This window comes from Salvia splendens, chromosome 9 (genome assembly GCF_004379255.2).
Source record: "Salvia splendens isolate huo1 chromosome 9, SspV2, whole genome shotgun sequence".
Taxonomy (NCBI): Eukaryota; Viridiplantae; Streptophyta; class Magnoliopsida; order Lamiales; family Lamiaceae; genus Salvia; species Salvia splendens.
In genome coordinates this window covers 24,014,943-24,034,395 of record NC_056040.1, presented here as the reverse complement: position 1 = coordinate 24,034,395, position 19,453 = coordinate 24,014,943, and the positions used below count along the sequence as shown (strand labels likewise).

The following is a 19,453-nucleotide window of genomic DNA, read 5'->3' as shown; positions in this document are numbered from 1 at the left end:
GAAGGTGAATGGAGCTTTATTGAATGAACGTAAGATGCGAAAAGTAACACACTCAAAGAGGAAATGATAATGTAAAACAATAACGAACTCTCTGCCTTGGATCAATGATCCGTAGCCCACAACAAGCACACAATCGACGCCTTCAGAATAGTGGTGCCCTCTCCTTAAGTACCCGATCCTACCAGCTCACCATTCCGTTACCACCCACCCCCACATGTCACCACATTCCCTCCACACGCCAATCTGACTGTTGCATGAGATTTATTCACCATACTTCCTACTAGCATGAAAAGGCGCATGCGTCACCATCTACGTTGCATGCACACGTCAGCTCCCACGCCATGCATGCAACAATACAAAGCAGCTGAATTGAAAAACAAATAATAATTTCAAAGTGCCTTTTGGCTGAGGTATATGCAAAGGCATACTCTTAACTACAAATTTGTTGAAAGAACCAAATTATTTTCAAAAGTTGAACTAAAAATCATTCATAACAGCATAATTTCAAAGAAATTCAAACAAAAAAATTGAACTTCACTTTGCTTTTCCATCAAACACGAAACTCATGGAAAGAAATTTCGAATTCCTGATTATCCATTGATAATGAAGAAGCGGCTAGGGCGCATCGGTATCAAAATCCAGGAACAATTCCACGTCTCTTCCAAGAGAATCGTGTGTTCACAAGAGAGAGGGATGGAGAGAGCTAGGGCACCCGAAGAGAGTGAGGGAGAGAGAAAGCGACTAGGGTCTTTTTTCCCTCTTTTATATGTGACCCGTTTACGTTTTTGACCCGAAAGAGGTCCGCGTTTTTTTTAAATCCTTGCCCATGTTTTCATGGAATTGAATTCTAATTCTTTTGTTACTTATGTTTGATACTTTCTCAAGAAAATGTTTCTTGAGAAAACATTTGAGAATATATTCAAGAAAAGCTTTTTTTTATGAATGTTTGATTAAGTTCAATATTACACCATATTTGACAAGTAAATTCCATTTATACCCATTACTAGATGTTCTATTTATATAGTTTGCCACTTGGTTTAAGTTATCAAAATTAGTACTCCAATTAGTTAACAACTGATTAACTATCTTTATTAATTCCACAAATTTGATGAGAAACTGAAGAAACAATATAAACGAGAGTTAGAAGATGAAGAACAAAAAAATATTTTGCAGAACATGAGAATTTTGATAAAATCAAATAAAATTTTGAAGAGGGCAATCGGAGTGTAAGATTAGAGAGAAGTTAATTTCAGAGAGGGCAGTGAGGGAATTCTTGGTTCAATAGTATATTTTCCTATCAAAAGGGTAGGAAAAGCTAACAGCAGTTTGCACGAATAGATACTTGGGCCTTAGAGATTTCCCCGGGCTTGTAAGAAAATGCATATTTGTATCAAACATGTGATAACCCTAGAAAAAGAGCCTTTTCTGGCCTTTTCAAGGGTATCAAACCAGCCTTTATGGAATTAGAATTGTGAAATTGGAATTGGTGGAATTGGAATTCAATTCTAAATCCACGTATTTTTGTAATACCGAATAGCGAGGCTCCAATTCCAATTCCAATTCCAAGGCTTGAATTCCATGATATCGAACGCACCCTGAACAATTTCAGAACAATTCTGGGCAGAATTAAATTATGGTTGATTGAGGCTTTCAGCTGAACAATTGGAAGACATAAAAAACTCAATACAAAGAAAAGAAATTAACGACGAATTTGTTGGAAGAACTAGATTAACTTCAAAAGTTAACGCAAAAATTTATTCAAACCATTATCATTTTCCAAGAAATTCAACCCAAAAAATTAGGAGTTTCAGCTAGGCTTCCTATCTTCTTTCCATCGAACACGAAACTCAACGAATTGGATTAATGAAGAAATTTTGATCACTATCTTCAACCAATCAATCGAGGCTAAGGGGCACAACTCAGTTGAAAAGAGAGAGTAAACGGCTAGGGCAGAACACAAGTAGCGATGAAAGATGGAGAGAGAATCTATTTTTTTTTTCTTTTATAGGATCTTTTTTCATATTTAACCCGGTAAAGGTGCGCGTGTTTTATCAAATTGACCATATTTGGAATTGAAATTCCCTTCTTTAACTATGGAATTGAAATCATGGAATTGGATTTTGTGGAATTAAAATTCAATTCCAATCCATAAATTTTTGTAGTACAAAAAGTGGAATTGGAATTAGAGGCTCCAATTCCAATTCCAAGGCCTAAATTCCACGATACCGAACGGACCCTTAATGTTATTTGCATGGTGACTTGAAATTCGCACGATGACTTAAAATAGTCACTATAACTTGAATTTTGCACGGTGACTTGAAATCGAAAACTTGAAATTTGCACGGTAACTTGAAATTTGCACGATGACGGTATTCAAAAGACCTATTAATATAATATATTATCAACCAAATATACATGAATTTTTAAGTGAACATAAAATTTTATAAATAGTTTAATTATATAAATGTAACTACTTTTAAATTTATAATATAAAATTTAAAAATACGTAAAAAATTTCAAAAATACACGAAAAAATAATTTTCTATGTAAACTCGGCTCAACCCGACTCAGCCCATCCCATTTCACCAGTGGTCTCAGGTTGGGCCAATCCGAATATATAGAAAGAAGCCCAACCCAACCTAGTCAACTTGGACGATGGGTCTGGGCTGGGCTGAGCAAGTTGTCCGGCTCAACACAACGGCGGATCCAGTAAGGGGCTTGGCCCGAAGTTGTTAAAACTCTAAACTAATTTTATTTGAAACTGATATGAAGATTATTTTTGCAATTGGGCACACTTTGGTATGAAAATTATTGGCATATCATTGTCAAAACATTCCTATGATATTGTATTAGTTTATTAGCAAATCACTGTAATATAAATATTTTTATTATAATGAAGAAGCAGCCTCATCACAAAGTGTGTTTCATTTTGCAGCATTAAACGGGCATGAAGAATTGGTCAGAGCCTTGATTCATCATTTTCCTTGCTTGTGCGCGCGAATGCCTCAACATTGACCAGATCTCTGCCTTTACCTTTAGCCACAGAGAAATGTCATATTAATATATGTACAATGTTGATAGAAGCCTACCCAACTGCATGCACTGAGTGCAATACCAATAGATGAATATAATTCATTTGGTTGCCCATGAAGGCCATCCTCATGTATGCAAGATATAGCTTGAAAAAGGGCCCATTGGCTTGCTTGGGGTTGAATAGGCTAGGCATGAATCCGCTTCATATTGCCGCCCTGAAGGCGAATCTAAATGTACTCCGACTGCTTTTAAACGATAATGTCACTGATACGATTGTGAAGCAAAGGCTCCGTCACAGGACAACCATCCTGCACACGTGTGTCGCCAATTATATATGTTAAGGGTTTTATGAGAACATCCCTTTTATGACGATGGGAACATGATGTTGCATATCGTTGTTGCAAGTATGCAACATGTAGATGTCCAATACTTTGTTTTTGAAAACAAAGTCACGTGCTTGCGCGAAAACAAGATAGTTGTGTCCGAGCTTAATTTCGCAAGTGACAACGTGGAGATGAAATCGTTGTTATAAAATTTCATCTCGATGAAATATGAGTTCAAAGGAATTGATATGAGCAGTGACGGAAGCAGCATAGGCCAAGCCATCGCGCTACCAGGGACTTGGCTTGTGCCGGATTAATTAAGTATTCCTTAGGCGGCACGAAATTTTATGTAATTTTATTTTGTGTGTTAAGTGGAGAGAGTAAAGAGTGAATAAAGTAGAGATAAAAGGTGTTTCTATTTTTAGTAATGAATCATCTTGGTTGGAACAAACCAAAAAAGAAAGTGAATCATCATGAACTCGTACGAGTTATCTCACTGTTTATGTTTTGTCGTTTCAGCTTTAATTTTTTTATAGATTACCAATCTTGTAAAGAGGAGTCTTGTTTAAGCTTCAGAGTCATATTAAAGCTGAGTCGTTTAAGCTTAAAAAATGGTTCGTTGTTGGCTACCAGAAGCTATCTCAATCGCCACTCTTACAAATGTACGCTTCTATTGTAAAATCTCATGTTCTGAATGTGTATAAATGTAATGAGGCATGTGAAGCTGGTGCAATGAATTGTATCCGTGATGTAAAGAACCACAGAGACAATCATCACAGATATGACTGCCCAAAAGCACAGCCTCACGAGAAAAAAAAAAAGAAAGAAAGGTGTCTTTGCAAATATCTTTATTTTTTATGTAGAAACTGCAGAACAAAGGGTCTTCCTTGGTTAAGTTTTAGCTCCATGCCCGAGGGAAATTGGGATTTCCGAACAGGATTTGGATCAAGTGCTCAAGTGAATGTGTACAAAAGAAAAGAATGAATACTACTCCCTCTATCCATGAATAGTATGGGTTATTTTCTTTTTAGTCCGTCCATGAAAAATATGAACTTTTTAATTTTAAAAACTTCTTTCTCTCTAATGAGGTGAGACTCATTCTCCACTGACAATACTTTAAAAACTTTTTTCTTTCTATCTCTCTCATACTTTTCCAATTATGAATTAAAACTCGTGCCGAACCAAATGTTTATACTCTTTGGGGACGGAAGGAGTGTAAGATGAAGGGTCTTCATTGCTTAAGTTTTAGCCCAAGCCCGAGGGAATTTGGATTCCCGAACAGGATTTCAATCAAGTGCTCAAGCGAATGTGTACAAAAGAAAAAATATCGACGGTTGATGTTGTGTTAATATTGTGTTGACACTGTGTTAACATTTTTTTTTGTTGTTAATTTGTTATCTGTTGACATTTTTTAACGGTCCAAATCATAGTTTGAAGTTTGTACAATATATAATGTTTGCATTTTATCACTACTCATTATGACTCAAATCATAGTTTGAAGTTTGTACAATATATAATGTTTGCATTTTTATCACTACTCATTATGACTAATAATATCTCTAGGGGAGTGATCAATTGTTAACTCATCATTTAATTGCTAACTACAACTAATTTAAGGCCATAAGATTTTAGAAAATTTGTGATCTACAATTTGCCACGTGTAATTTTCGTTTTTATTAATTAAATAAAAAAAGATAAAAAACTACCAAATTAGGGTTTTGGATGAAAATGTCAATATAGTGTTTCAAAAATGTCAACACAATGCTTTGAGAATATCAACACCATGCTTTGAGAATGTTAACACATTGCTTATATTGACATTCTACATGTATTATATTGACATATTTTATGTATCATGTTGACAATTGTTGTTGTACGGAAAAATTCTAAATTTTTAAAAAAATTTCAAATTTTGACATCGGAACATATGCAAGTGAGATCTCGTTAGAATCCTTATGAAATTATCTTTAATTTGATATATGTTGTGCAAAAAAATAATTTAAATTGAGAAAGTTATATGCGTTTTAAAATTATGAGATATTTTTCAAAAGTTCGTTACAACTAATTTGTTTGTTGTAAATTGACCTTAATACCCTTATTGACGTTTTTTGTTGATCATATTGACATTTCGGGGCTAATGATCTACACCCTTAATTTAAATATCTAATGGTTATTATTTAATTATAATTAGCAATTAAGCATAGCATTGAGTCAGTAATATAACACTCCTCTATATATCTATCCATACATATATAAAAGTGAGGTTTTGAAAATAATCCCATAAATGCCATTGGAAATATAAAAAGATTTTTATTATATTAAAAATTATAAATATTGAATAATAGTATAACGTAAAGGAAATATTAATATGGCTCTTCATATCTTGTGATTAATTGTCCAATAAATGAAATGATACTTCAAATATATAGAGAAAAAATGCAATGATATTCAAATATATATAGAAAGAAAAAAAAAGCAATACTAGTGGTGGTTACTTCTTGAAGGAAATTCCTGGTGTTAACCGATACACAATTAAGGTAATCATAATTAGTGAGATCCTACAACGCCGATGCCTCCATCTCCATATATAATTCTACTAATAGTAATACAATACATTTTGTCCCTAATCTAGCGGCAGTTTATCGCATAAAGACTGATATGCTGCACTGCAGACCTTGAATTTCTCTTCTGCGACAACCTGCAAATACCCGCCGTCCCACAACCAACTAGTTAGGTTTTCCAAAAACACGATAGAACTCAGCTCATAAGCTCGTAGTCAAAAGCATCAATGTCTCCTTAAGTAAAAACGAAATTTCTTAGGCATACAAGCTTTGTAAGACTCAAGAAATTATACTTAATCAACATCAGTTGTTAATCGTGCATTCAGAGGGTATTTACTTTGATCGTCTGATCCTCTGTCTACTCAGTCATATGTATTGTAAATCTAATCCACATGAGATAATTGAAATGAAGACCACAAAAGAATACCTTGGAAGAGCCCTGGTGACGATCTGGATGCCAATTTAATGCACAAGCTCGGTATCTAAATAATAAGAACCATGGAATCACAATCTGCATCAAGATCACTATGGAAAAGGATAGGAATTTATATGAGGAATTTTGAAGGGATCTTACGCGCTTTTGACATCGTCGATGTTTATTGGACCAGACGGACTGAGTCCCAAAGTAAGCCTGTCGGTCCTCAATCCATCTACGGGCCTCTCGTATTCTTGTGATGTGTAATATTCCTCGTATTCATCACCAAACTGATATGCCCGACCCCTGGAAGTCCTATAATTGCCAGAGTAATTTGACGAGCGCCCAAAATGTGGTTCATCATCATCTATTGTGAAGGACCAATAGAATGATCTGTTTCCACCAAACATGGAACGGAACATGTCATGATAGTTATCACCATCATCATCATCATCATAAAACTGAAAACGCCCTGAGAAGTAAGAACATAATAAGAAGATAGATAATAAGGAACAGACATGTTAGCAACATAAGATTAGCACTAGTTGTGTACAAAAAATGTTTTATGGTATAAGCAGTTTGTGCAGATAAGTGAGAAACTTCTTCTGCTTATATTAATGGTATGTGATTATGATAAAGGGGCATACGTACTCCTATATTGTGATGCTCTATATCTTGACCTGCCACTATTAGATTCATTGTCCCTGAAATTTGGTCGGAACCATGAATTTCTTCGACCTGGTTGCTCGTGCTTATCACTGTCTGTATCCCATCCCTGTTCAGTAGAAACAACACGAAGAATTTCAGAAATTACAATGATCACTGGTAGCTCCATGGTAATAACAAGAAGCATTTAATCTATTAGTTTTGGGTGGGGGCATGGAGAAAAAGGCGAAAAGCACTTTCAGGAAAGTGGAAACTTATTTAAAAGAAATAGTTTCAACAAAAATAAACTGAACCACAAAATGAAGCAACACAATATGCGAGAATTTCGTCTCATAAACAGACATTATCATTCCAGAACAGACATCTTACTGTAATGGGATACAAGCTGGAAAGATTGATGTAGTCGTTCAACAAAGTCATGACATTCAGGCTCAGCCCATCTTTTAACATGAATCCCATACCATTTATAAAATTTATGAATCTAGAGATTTAGAAAATAGTTTGAGAAATAAGGAGTACAGGTAACGGCTGTGGGGAGTTTGAGAGTAAATCCATCAGATATATAACCTGAAATAGATTCTCTGCAAATTCATGGACATCTCGCAACAAAGTCTTTTTCTTGAGCCTTCTCTGGTTCCGGTTAAATTTCTACATAAGAACATTGCATCATAAACACAAGCTTCGACTCATCAAGGATACTTAAAAAGCAATATGACAACAATGACAAACAAGAAATGGATTCCACTAGAGGTCAGAGGAGATCCAATATAAACGAACTCCATTGTTTGGAGCATCTTAACTGAAACATTACAACATTCCATTTCAAGAACTGCTTCACTAACTGAACAAGGAGTTGGTTGTGAAATTCTCACTTACTGGAAGATATAAGAGGCGGGCATAACTCAGATTATATAAGCAAGAGATCTTCCAATCTACCACCCATTATGTAACTGTGTTTGCTAATCCAAGGAAAGAATTTAACAAGCCAGACAAATTCTATACTTAGCAGAGTCATCAATCCTATTCCTACATAAGTTCATTTTCAACCTATACTAATAGCAAGGAATACGAAGCTAATGAACGCAAACTGTTGAGTTCAATCTTATACACAAATATTCCAATAGCAATGTAAATTCAGTGTAAACTATAAAGCTTATTCTGCCCATGGGTGGAACATTCATTGGTTTTCCATTGTAAAATAAGCAAAGCACATTGCAAAACTGAAGCAGTAAAAATGTCACCTTTGTGGAACCCCTAACAAAGCTTTCCTGGACAACAAGGAAAAAGAGACAAATTAATACAATTGTGCAGCAAATACAAATCCATTTCAAACTAATCATTCCCAATTTTCCACCAAAATGCCCTAATTTGAAAATCCGCATTGATAGAATCAAATTGAAAGATGAGAAGGAGTGTACGGGATCCCAATATGTGCGCCTTCTGCGCTCAGAAAGAGGAGTGCTGTGAAAAAGGCAAGCTCTGAGGTGAAAAGGAATGGCTTGCGAATTGATCGCCGCCGCCGCAATTCTGCCGGTTTTATTCATCCTCTTATATCATTAATTAAATATAAATATGAAATTTGCGCTGCTTGGTTTTTATGGGGGAGTGGCGACCCTGCCTGAAATGAAGGGCGATACACAAATGAGCGAGTCAACTCGGGAGGAAGATGCAGGTAAACAGGCCGGGTCATTTTGAATGTATTTATGAATGGGCCCGATCCAACCAGGCCTGAGCCTGGGCCGGGCTGAGTCGTCCGACCAACTCAATTCGAACTAGATTTAGAGAGTGAAATATTTTCTCAATCCCTTAAAAATATATCAACTCTATTCTTTAAAAAAATTCCTCTAATACGAATATATTCCTAGGATTATTCTCATTATCTCTATTATTTAGTTAATTAATGATTTATCATATCTTCTCATGCTTAGGATTATTTTCTTGTTCCTTAAGTCGGGTATTTAGCATTACAAATATGAGATATTGTTATTCCTTTCATTCATTCGACAAGTATCAACTTATTTATTTTTCGTTTTAGGCCTTTACACACTTTATTTCAATATCAATTCTCGGTTGATTGACAGCTTCCGCGACTTCCTTTGTTTTGTTATATATTCTAGTTATTAGATTTTCCTTTAATAATCTCATTATCTATTAACAATACTTCAATCACTTTTTTTTCTATTTATCTTTTACTTTATCAATTATGTATTAAAATACGTGTTATTTTCAATGTTTTGTTATTTTTTTAAAGACAGGAGGGAGTATTTAGACAGAAGAAATGTGGTGGCGATTACAAGTATTATGCCACGTCTTTGTTTTGTTTTTCAAATTCAGACGCAATAAATTTAGATATAGAAGTCTATGGATTACATTTCATGTGGAAAAAGAACTAAGAAGATGGGGTAGAGAAAATAATAGTGGGGCATCACAAGCGAATAAATAGGGAGCATCAATTTATATTTTACTATTTTATAAATAGCAAAGCAAGAGATAAGAATGGTTGATAAAGTGGTGTGCGTGACGGGGAGCATCGGGTTACATAGGTTCATGGCTGGTTAAACTGTTGCTCCACCGCGGTTACACCGTCAAGGCTACTGTTCGTAACCTCAGTTAGTCTTTCTCTCTTCTCAACTTCACCTCATTTTCTTATACTAATAAGTTCTAATATATAGTACCCAATTAATTTACTAGTAATTCATGCTTTCAAGTTAATTTATTCAAAACATTTTACTCACCACCTAAGAACCCGAATATCTTAAGCTTAAACATGTTGGTAATGACTATCTTAAGTTCTATAATTTTCTTATTAAAGTTTATAGCTTCAATGAGTGATATACAAATTTGTGGCTTCTAAATGGTACTCCCTCCCAAGGGCGGAACCAGAATTATAAATGAAATATGGCAAAATTATATATGAAAAAAATTTGAAAAGGGGCATAAGGAAATTTCTAAGTTTTTTTCAAAAGCCCCACTTTGTTTAAAGGTAGATCCGCCCCTACTCCCTCCGACTCACTCTATTTAACACACTTCTTTTTTGCACTCGTTTTAGAAAGAAAAAAATACTCCCTCCGTCCCGTTTTAGAAGTCTCAGTTACTTTTCTGTACTCGTTTTATAAAAATGATAATATTCTTCTCTACATTATTTTCTCTCTTACTTTACCATTTCTCCACTTTAACTATTTATGCATCATTTTTATAAAACGAGTGCAGAAAAGTAACTGAGACTGCTAAAGCGGGATGGAGGGAGTAATAATTAGTTAAAGTGGAAAATGAGTAAAGTAGAAGAATAATATAGAGAAGACTCTTTTCTAGCATTCTCTCACTTACTTTACTCTTTATCTATTATTATTTTCCAAAAAAGGTGCAAAAAAAAGTGTGTCAAGTAGCGTGGGACGGAGATAGTACATAATTTTCTCTCAAATCTTCAATTGGACACTCGTAAAAGATGTCAAAGTTATGATATACTATAAATGACTATTTTCTAAATTTACGAGATTGACCGAATTTCATGATTTTTTGGCGATTTATCCTTTATCGTATACTTCATCTGTCTTCTAGAAATAGGCTAATTGAGGATGAGAAAGGTTTTAACGCGTAAAATAGGAGAAAAAGTAATTAAAATAATTTAGTGGTGTTGTAGAAATGAGATACAAGTCTTGCCGAGCGAAATTACAATTGAAAATAAAACAAGGAAAATTACACGGAAATAACTGAACAAATTACACGTAAAGGATTGTGGAAAGCGGTAAGCCGAGTCGAGGAGTCCTCTTTCCGCAAGACGATCTACACCCCGATAGTGCTCACGGTTTGGCGTGTCGTCCCCAAAGATAAAACGACTTCGTCTCTGAAGTAGCAGCAGAGCTCCGGCGAACGGGAGTGAGGCGGGGGCAGAGCTTCGACGGGAAGTTTATGCAGAGAGGGAGAGATCGTGTATGCAAAATGCTTGAGTATGTTGTGTCTAGAATGCAATGGATGCATGCCTATTTATAGGCCAAGTCCACCTGCAGGGCATTGATGGAGTCAACAGTCATTATGTGTGTCATGATGGCTTGACTGTAACCGCTGGGGGTTATTGACTGGTGCACTAGCCAGTGGGAGCTGAAGAGACATGATGCACCTGGACATGCTACACGACGGGATACACCATGGACCGTCGGGGTCCAGCGGGGACCTTTTGACTCCCGTTGTGAGTCGGGGTCCAGCGGGGACCTTTTGTCTCCCGTTGTGTGTCGGGGTCCAGCGGGGACCTTTTGTCTCCCGTTGTGCGTCGGGGTCCAGCGGGACCATGACGTGTACCAGGACCCGTCGGAGATAGGGTGGAGTTGGGAGTGGTCTAAAAAGAACAAGCGGGGCTTTAACCACGCTCAACGACCAGCTCCAAAGAACAGCCCAAAGACCACCCAAAGACCAATTTCCAAGATCCAAGGCACAAGGCACCCGATGCACGGGGAACGGGACACGGGACACGGGTCATGGGTTACGGGACACGGGTCACGGTGCGCGGTGCGCGGTGCGCGGCTCGCGGCGGCGCACGCGTGTGGGCTCTGTCACCCGTCTTATTCCACGATAATTATTACACATAATAATTCATCTGATTAAATACTTCATCAAAGAAGTTTATCATCCCCGGTGTGTTATAATTAACACTTAGTTAATTAATCCCTTAGTCTTTTCACATAGCTCATTTCTAGCTTTATTGTGACCAACTTTAATATATTATTTCTCACTCACCGGGAATAGGATTTGAGAAAATGAATATACTACGGTCATCTACTCGGAACGTAGATCGACGTTATTGTATTTAATTTCATAAAATTAAATGTCTTGTAACATTTATTATTAGTCAAAAATCATTTGACCAAGCACGATTCCAACAATCCCCCACATGAGTGGAAATTGCCAAATGCATATGTATGCAGACGCAAGCTCAACCCTCAAGAGGTATGTAAGCATAAGAATAGGTAGTTTTAGGCTTTGAACCATCCATAGTCAACACCATCGGATACACGGGCGGACTAGTAGCGCGATGCTTTGAACTATTCCTCCACAGCGTGCACCGAGACAATGATGTTAACACTTAAACACCTCAACCTCATTCGTTCTCACGTTTTGTGTCCATTTCAGGCCTTGGACACCACTTTGGATTCATAAGTGTATTGCTTGAAGCAGCCCCACTTCACACTTACATAGGTGATTCCTCGTTAAGTATCTTGCCATACTTAGTCTCCTTGAGAACTTCTTCTCAACGAGATCCTTTAGGGGTATTATGTCGTCGACGAATGTGTCGAGACTTACCATTATACAAGCCACTGTTTGCCCTCCCAATAGCGGCTTGACTATCACAGTGAATTAACATTGGAGGCACGGGCTTTGACCAATATGGAATATCTTCAAGGAAGTTTTTAAGCCGTTCGGCTTCTTCCGCGGCTTTATCTAAAGCTATGAATTCAGATTCCATAGTGGATCCGGGCTATACATGTCTGTTTCGTGGATTTCCACGAGACAGCACCACCCCCAATAGTAAAGACATATCCACTTGTTGAAAGTGAGTTTTTGTTATCGGATATCCAATTTGCATCGCAGTACACTCCAAGTACCAGGGGGTATCTCGAAAAGTGTAGCCCATGATTTTGAGTATACTTGAGATATCTCAAAACTCTTACAAGAGCTTTCCAATGCTCTTTGCTTGGATTGCTCGTATAACGACTCAACTTGTTCACGGCGCAAGCAATATCAGGTCGAGTGCAATTAGTAAGATGCATAATGCATCCAATGACCCGTGCATAATCTTCTTGTGCAACGGGCTCACCCCGGTTCTTGCTCAAGTGAACATTGAGCTCTATAGACTATAGGCGTCTTAGCCGGGATGTCATCATAGGCATTGAACCTCTTTAATACTTTCTCAACATAATGAGACTGTGTTAATGTGATTCATTCGGATGTTCTTAGAATTTTCATTCCAAGAATTACATCGGCTAGACCCATATCCTTCATGTCGAAGTTTCTCTTCAACATGGCTTTCGTGTCATTAATCACTTGGGTGTTACTACCCATGATTAACATATCATCAACATAGAGACACACTATAACGTATCCATTATCAGTGTTCTTAATGTAGACACATTTGTCACATTCATTGATTTTAAATCCATTTGATAACATCACGTTATCAAATTTCAAGTGCCACTGCAACGGCGCTTGTTTCAATCCACAGAGGGATTTAACCAGCTTGCATACCTTTTTCTCTTGTCCAGGTACTACAAAACCTTCAGGTTGTTCCATATAGATTTCATCTTCAAGGTCACCATTTAGAAACGCAGTCTTAACATCCATTTGATGAATCTCAAGATTGTGTACAGCAGCAATCGCGAGAAGCACTCGAATTGATGTAATCCTCGTTACATGTGAGTAGGTATCGAAGAAATCGTACCCTTTCTTTTGCTTAAAGCCTTTGACTACCAGTCTAGCTTTATACTTGTCCACTATTCCATCGGCCTTAAACTTTCTTTTAAGGACCCATTTGCATCCTAAAGGTTTAGCACCTTCAGGTAGATCAACCAACACCCACGTGTGGTTTAGCAAAATTGAATCAATTTCGCTTTGAACAGCTTCTTTCCAATGCAACCCGTCTGGGCCAGCAAATGCTACTTTTATTGATGTTGGCTCTTCATCCAACATAAATGCAATATAGTCAGGACCAAATGTCTTTGGTGTTCTGACCCTGCTACCACGTCTTGGTACCGCATCGTTTGGATCAGGCCTTGTTCGCTTGCGCGATTCTGGCTCTTCATCCACTGATTTAGAACTAGTGGTTTCATCCTCAATTCTCGTCTCAGAATTGGGTGCAATATTTTCCTTTTCTTTGCGAGGAAATATATTTTTAAGAAATACAACATTTCTTGACTCGATTGTTGTTCCCACGGTCACAGTCGGTATTTCAGACTTGTGGACAATGAATCGATATTCACTACTATTAAGTGCATACCCAATAAAGATACAATCAACCGTTTTAGGACCGATTGTAACTTCTTTGGGCGTAGGAACCATTACCTTAACCAAACACCCCCACACTTTGAGGTATTTGTAGGATGGCTTCCTTCCCTTCCACAGCTCATGAGGAGTAACGTCCTTACCTTTGCGTGGGATTTTGTTTAGGATGTAGTTGGCTATCAAAACAGCTTCCCCCTACATGTTCTGGGGCATCCCCGAACTGATTAGTAACACATTCATCATCTCTTTAAGAGTTCGATTCTTGCGTTCTACAACACCATTAGATTGTGGTGAATATGGTGATGTCGTTTGGTGAATTATACCACTTGCGTTGCATAATTCCTCAAACGGGGCTACGTATTCACCCCCTCTATCACTTCGAATCATTTTGATTTTACATCCAAGTTGATTCTCAACTTCGTTCTTATAATTTTTGAACGCTTCTATTACTTCGTCTTTACTTCTTAAAAGATAGACATAACAATATCGTGTGCAATCATCTATGAATGTGATAAAGTATTTTTTACCACATCTCGTTTGCACCAATTTTAAGTCACATACGTCCGTGTGAATTAATTCAAGGGGTTTCGTGTTCCGTTCAACCGAATGAAACGGTAACTTAGTCATTTTCACCTCAAGACAAGTTTCACATTTGTTTTGAGTTTCTACTTCATTTGTCTTAAGTAAATCTAAACTTACTAATCTTTTAATGGCATTTTGATTTACATGTCCCAATCTATCGTGCCACAAGTTAGAACACTCAGTCAAATAAGAAGAAGTAGATGCTTTCTTATTATTAGCCAACGGCTTAGGGACATGGCGTACAACAACACTAAGCTTGAAAAGTCCGTCGGTTACAAAGCCTTTTCCGAGTGACTTTCCAACCTTGTACAAAGAAAACCTATCAGATTCAAATACAAGTTTAAATCCCTTATTCACTAGTATTGATCCTGACACTAGGTTCTTGCGGATGTCCGGGACGTGCAGCACATCCTTCAAAGTGATGGTGACGCCGGACGTCATCATGAGAATCATGTCTCCAATGTCGAGGACTTGAGACGAGGCTTGATTCCCCATGTTGATTTTCCTCCCTTCAACAGCGGTGTAGGAGGCGAACTTGCTCTTATCGGCACAGACTTGGGAAGTAGCTCCAGTGTCGATATACCAGCCACCTTTGTTATCAACAAGGTTGACTTCTTCCGTGACCACAGCAACAAGGTCACTTTCATCCCAGTCCTTGAACTCTTTTTCAACAACGTGGGCAGCCGGCTTCTTCTTCGGCTTGCGGCAGTCCCTGGAAAAATGGCCAGGTTTACCACAGTTGTAGCAGTTGCCTTCAACCTCCCTCGCAAGCTGCTTCTTCTTGCCCTTGTCCTTTGCAATTGGACGGGAGCGTTTGTTGGAGGGACCGCCCCGCTCCAACAGATTGGCCTTAGCAACAGGTGGGTTATGGCCCTTAGCTAAATCATCGCGTTTGTGCACGTCTGACTCGATGCGCAGCTTCACGATCAAGTCTTCAAGATTCATCTCCTTTCGCTTGTACTTAAGGTAGCTCTTGAAGTCCTTCCAGCCGGGTGGAAGTTTTTCAATGACCGTGCCCGCCGTGAAGGCTTCAGGCAGGGCCATTCCCTCGGTGGCGAGGTCATGGATGATCAGCTGGAACTCTTGCACTTGGTCCATGATCGGTTGGGAGTCGACCATTTTGTAGTCCATGTACTTGGCTATTACAAATTTCATAGTACCCGCATCATCACTACGGTACTTCTTATCTAGCATTTCCCACACTTGTTTTGATGTGGGAATAGTACAATACACGTTATAGAGACTATCATCTAAAGCACTTAAAATAAAGTTTTTACAAAGATAGTCTCCTTTGCGCCAAGCGTCATACTCGACGTACATCTCGACACGTGCCTCGTCCTCGCTTGGCAGGGTTGGCTCGTTCTCCTTGAGAAAGTTCACGACGCCCAACGTTGTTAGGTAGAACAACATTTTCTGTTGCCATCTCTTGAAATCCGTTCCCGTGAACTTTGATGGATTCTCGGCGGGTGGCATCATCCTTGGTGCCATTGGTGCCGAGATTGTCCCATGAAAGGGATCAAGTCTGTTGCCCCCGTAGGAGCTAACAATTGGGTGGGACACATCACCCCCCATAGTTGCGTGGAGCATGGAGGCCCCCGCATTTGTGCCGACCCCGAAGGATCCAGCACCCGTGCCGACCCCGATGGATCCAGCACCCGTGCCGACCCCGACGGATCCAGCACCTATGCCGACCCCAAAAGAACCAGCACCCGTGCTGCCCCCGAAGGAGCTAGCACCCGTGTTCACCCCGAAGGATCCAACACCCGTGCCGTGCCCGAAGGCCCCGACACTCGACCCACTGAAAGATCCAATGGAACCACTGGAAGTGGAACCGACCGACCCACTCGAGGTGAATCCGGAAATCGTCCCAAAGGTGTTGTCAAACATCCAGGGGTTGTTGATGAAGAAGTTGTGAAGCCAGGAGTCGGAATCATCGTTATGTACGACGACGTGTTGACGGGTACAACGAGGGACACCGTGGATGGAATGGTGGCAGCGGCGGTAGACGGGTCAGTTGACTTCTCTAAGCAAAGGTGTTGATTTAAGTTCAGTTGGTGTGTAAACTCCTTTAGTGGCAAGAATATCTCGTCTTGCGATTGTTGTAGAACTGAGATACAAGTCTTGCTGGGCGAAATTATAATTGAAAATAAAATAAGGAAAATTACACGGAAATAACTGAACAAATTACACGTAAAGCATTGTGGAAAGCGGTAAGCCGAGTCGAGGAGTCCTCTTTCCGCAAGACGAGATACGCCCCGGTAGTGCTCACGGTTTGGCGTGTCGTCCCCAACAATAAAATGGCTTCGTCTCTGAAGTAGCAGCACCGCTAGAAGCAGAGCTCCGGCGAACAGGAGTGAGGCGGGGGCAGAGCTTGGACGGGTAGTTTATGCAAAGAGGGAGATAGCGTGTATGCAAAATGCTTGAGTATGTTGTATCTAGAATGCAATGGATGCATGCCTATTTATAGGCCAAGTCCACCTGCAGGGCATTGATAGAGTCAACAGCCATTATGTGTGCCATTATGGCTTGACTGTAACCGTCGGGGGTTATTGACTGGTGCACTAGCCAGTGGGAGCTAAAGAGACACGATGCACCTGGACATGCTACACGATGGGATACACCATGGACCGTCGGGGTCCAGCGATACACCATGGACCGTCGGGGTCCAGCGGGGACCTTTTGTCTCCCGTTGTGCGTCGGGGTCCAGCGGGACCATGACGTGGACCAGGACCACGCTCAACGACCAGCTCCAAAGAACAGCCCAAAGTCCACCCAAGGCACAAGGCACAAGGCACAGGACACGGGTCACGGTGCGCGCCTCGCGGCGCGCGCGTGTGCGCGCGTGTGGGCTCTGTCACCCGTCTTATTCCACGATAATTATTACACATAATAATTCATCTGATTAAATACTTCATCAAAGAAGTTTATCATCCCTAATGTGGGATAATTAACACTTAGTTAATTAATCCCTTAGTCTTTTCACATAGCTCATTTCTAGCTTTATTGTGACCAACTTTAATATATTATTTCTCACTCACCGGGAATCGGATTTAAGAAAATGAATATACTACGGTCATCTACTCGGAACGTAGATCGACGTTATTGTATTTAATTTCACAAAATTAAATGTCTTGTAATATTTATTAATAGTCAAAAATCATTTGACCAAGCACGATTCCAACAAGTGGAGGGTAGGACGCATAAATAATAAAGTAAAAGTAAACAATACAATATTTTCATAAATAGATATGACCAATTTTCTATATGACGGATGAAAAAAAAAATCATTCAATTTATATGGGACGGAAGGAGTAGCAGTATCTATGATAGTATGTGTGGGTGAATAGGCGATCCAAGTAAAGTGGAGCATTTGAAGGCACTTGAAGGAGCAGAAGAAAGACTTTATTTGTGTGAAGCTAATTTAGTGAAAGAAGGATCATTTGATTCAGTGATTGATGGTTGCGATGTTGTTTTCCACACTGCATCTCCTGTTATGCTTGACAATGTCAATGACCCTCAGGTCCATTTCTATCCTTCTACATTTGTTGTGTTGTTTAAAAAAGGAAAGAAAAATGAAAAATGAAAAATGAATAAAGAATTTGATGATGATGGGATATATGCAGGTGGAACTTATAGAACCAGCAGTGAAAGGAACACTAAATGTTCTTGGTTCATGTGGCAAGGCACAGTCTGTGAAAATAGTGGTCTTAACCTGTTCTATGGTCACTATTGCCTTCAAGAAACCCACCCCAAAACTCTAACCCTTTAATTGATGAAACTTCCTTTCTGATCCAATCTTTGCTTAGGAAATGGAGGTGACTATATCTTTGCTTCAGCTTAAATTTCTATGTATGTTAAATGAGAACCGAAAACCATATCAGTTCGTTGATTCACTAATATCAATAAACATATCAATTCTCTTTAATAATAAGTTTATCCTATTTTTACATCAATAATTAAGAGCATATCAATTTGCATCTCAAAACATACCATTCTCTTTAATGTTAATAGTAGTTTGTATATTTCGAAATTCATTTTACCCTAGCCGATATCCATGAATCAACGAATCGATATTCAAGTCTAGAAAATCGAGACCATCCATTTTACGATCTAGTGGACTATTAGAATAGTTTTTAGTCTCATATAAATGATGGTCTTAACTTTTAGGGGATGTTAATCCTAGGAGATGGTTCATTTGAAAATTCTTCTTAAAATTAAATTGTAACATAGAACCTTATCAGTTCGTAAATACATTAATATTAATTGTCATCACAAAAGATATAAGTTAATGACTCAATATTAATATACTATCAGCGAATTGATATAATTTTCAGTTCTCAAAGTTCTCATTTAAAAAAAAATTCTCACTGACCCTATATATGAAAATTTATAAACTTGTGTTTCAGCGATAGTATGTTGTTTCAAAAATATTGGCGGAGGAAGCCGCATTCAAATTTGCACGAGAAAATGGCATTGATTTGGTAGTCATGAATCCTGGATGAAACTTCGCAATGTTTTCTTACTTTGAATACAAAAGGTAATTAATAGTACTAATAATTCTATTTATGTATTATGGTTGAATTAAGAGGGTTAAATTGATTATTAATTTGTAGGAAAGTATACCAATGTGATGGGATACGAACTAAACAACTAAACAATAATTGCGAGCCCAATAGCAGTGACGGCCCATCAGCCCAAAACCCAAGAAAGAGTATCAGTTCGGCACAACCAAAGAGTTCGGTCACAGCCTATAGCTCGGTAAAAGCCGACCAATCGAGCTCAACTCTCAGATCGGCAAAAGCTGATCGGCAAAGTTCAGCAGTTCGGTCTCAGTATTCGACCGAACAAGGAGATAGTGGACCCATGCAGGATCTCCACGACCT

At 38.6% G+C, this 19,453-nt stretch overlaps 2 protein-coding genes across 3 annotated transcripts; one reads left to right on the top strand and one right to left on the bottom strand.

The window, feature by feature from the left end:
• Positions 1-5,815: 5,815 nt before the first annotated feature.
• Positions 5,816-8,680, bottom strand: LOC121749635. Of its 2 annotated transcripts, XM_042144218.1 has the most exons (7): positions 8,417-8,676; positions 8,240-8,266; positions 7,566-7,646; positions 6,984-7,107; positions 6,492-6,804; positions 6,345-6,399; positions 5,816-6,054 (listed from the first exon to the last, which is right to left on the bottom strand). In XM_042144218.1, exons 1-7 carry the CDS (start codon positions 8,540-8,542, stop codon positions 5,980-5,982), a joined length of 801 nt encoding a protein of 266 aa, XP_042000152.1. In that variant the 5' UTR covers positions 8,543-8,676; the 3' UTR covers positions 5,816-5,979. The 2 variants fall into 2 exon arrangements, with proteins under 2 accessions (XP_042000152.1, XP_042000151.1); XM_042144217.1 differs by having other exon boundaries at positions 8,240-8,680.
• Positions 8,571-18,331, top strand: LOC121749321 (phenylacetaldehyde reductase-like). The gene is made up of 4 exons (XM_042143901.1): positions 8,571-8,670; positions 9,527-9,607; positions 17,918-18,090; positions 18,194-18,331. The coding sequence occupies exons 1-4, from the start codon at positions 8,571-8,573 to the stop codon at positions 18,329-18,331; spliced, it is 492 nt and encodes a 163-aa protein (XP_041999835.1).
• Positions 18,332-19,453: the final 1,122 nt, after the last annotated feature.